This window comes from Sarcophilus harrisii, chromosome 6, assembly GCF_902635505.1.
Source record: "Sarcophilus harrisii chromosome 6, mSarHar1.11, whole genome shotgun sequence".
Taxonomy (NCBI): domain Eukaryota; kingdom Metazoa; phylum Chordata; class Mammalia; order Dasyuromorphia; family Dasyuridae; genus Sarcophilus; species Sarcophilus harrisii.
This window is the reverse complement of record NC_045431.1, coordinates 250,954,527-250,956,215: the sequence shown is the minus strand read 5'-3', so window position 1 is coordinate 250,956,215 and position 1,689 is coordinate 250,954,527. Positions and strand designations below refer to the sequence as shown.

The window sequence follows — 1,689 nt, the reverse complement described above, 5'->3', positions numbered from 1 at the left end:
TTTCATCCAAATAGCCAAGAAAGAAAGAATTTATTGCTTTCTCTGACATATAATACATTTTTAACCTAAATTCATTGGTTGCTTTTGGCCTTATGACAGAAAATATAAAATATTAATACTTACAAGTGTTGCTGATCAGCAGAACATTAATTACTACTTATTGAAGGAATGATTCAACAAAAATTATAAAAATTAAGTATGAAACAGGAGCTCATTTAATCAAATTTCTGTTCCTCCCACAGGCACATATATTTTTCTGAGGTAGAAACTGAAACCTAGGGAAAGAAAATTATTTGCTGGTCCTGAATTCAATATTTCCACACTCACAAGGAATTGACAAAATGCAAAGAAGCAATGTTACATTTGTAGTGGAATTCATTCTCCAAGGATTTTCTGACCTTCCCAATTTTAGAAGACTTCTATTTGGAATCTTCTTAGTCATCTATATGAATATACTTATAGGAAATGGCCTCCTCATTGTCCTAACCAAGATAAATCCTGCTCTTCAAACCCCCATGTACTTTTTCCTAGGAAATTTTTCCTTCTTAGAAATCTGTTACACATCAGTCACTCTCCCTAAAATGCTGATAGACCTTTGGACTCAGAAGGGAAATATTCCATTCCTGTCCTGTGCTTTTCAAACTTGCTTCCTTTACATTCTAGGAGTTGCAGAATGCTTACTCCTAGCTGTGATGGCTTATGACAGATATGTGGCCATCTGTAAGCCACTTTATTATCCTATCATCATGAATCATAAGGTTTGTGTCCAACTGGTAATTGCTTCTTGGATCACTGGTATTCCAGTACTGATAGGACTTACATACCAGATTTTCTCTCTGAACTTTTGTGGTTCTAACAAACTCAATCATATTTTTTGTGATGCTCCACCATTACTGGAAGTTGCCTGTGGGGACACATATCAGAAAGAGCTCTCTGTCCATGTTGCTGCTCTCTTTTTTGTCATGATTCCCTTTCTGTTGATACTTATATCCTATGTCAAAATCATCACCACCATTCTAAAGCTTCCATCAACCTCAGGGAAATCCAAAGCCTTCTCTACTTGTTCTTCTCACCTCATGGTTGTAGGTTTATTTTATGGGTCTGGTAGTATTGTGTATTTGAGACCCAAATCCAGTCATTCAGCCAAATCAGACAAAGTCTTCTCCCTTTTCTATACTATTGTGACTCCAATGTTTAACCCCATAATATATAGCCTGAGGAATAAGGATGTAATTGCTGCATTGAAAAAACTCATTCCAAAATGATTGATTCATTCACCAAATGGTCAAACCAAAAAAAAAAAAAAAAACTAAAATAAAAAAAAAAATTTATCTTTATTTGTTCCATTGGTGGTAAGACATAGATTTCTGTTCTTTCATTAAACATTTACAACATACTGGAAAGAAAATACAGAAGATTATATTTAAAAATACCCAACACCTGTCTCAAATGTACATTTTATTTTACAAGATTTTGACTTGGTTATGAAAAATGCCCTTTATCTCAAGTGGTGATTACTCTCAACAGAACCCTTGAGTTCAACTTCATTATATTTTGTCCTTTTGTCCTAAAAACATTCAAATTTATTCCTTTTAGTGATAATTTAATTATTTAAATAATGACTACTTTAACCATGTATGTACATGTGCATGTTAAATTCAATTAACATTTTAAGTTCTTGCTATGTGA

General features: G+C 33.3%; 1 protein-coding gene across 1 annotated transcript; it reads left to right on the top strand.

The window, feature by feature from the left end:
* The first annotated feature begins 341 nt into the window (after window positions 1-341).
* On the top strand, window positions 342-1,265 carry LOC100932140 (olfactory receptor 10AG1-like). The gene has a single exon (XM_012552987.1). The coding sequence runs from the start codon at window positions 342-344 to the stop codon at window positions 1,263-1,265; it is 924 nt and encodes a 307-aa protein (XP_012408441.1).
* The last annotated feature ends 424 nt before the right edge of the window (window positions 1,266-1,689 follow it).

Coding starts and splice junctions, on each gene's coding strand:
- LOC100932140 (XM_012552987.1), top strand. CDS start 342: ATGCAAAGAAGCAATGTTACATTTGTAGTGGAATTCATTCTCCAAGGA.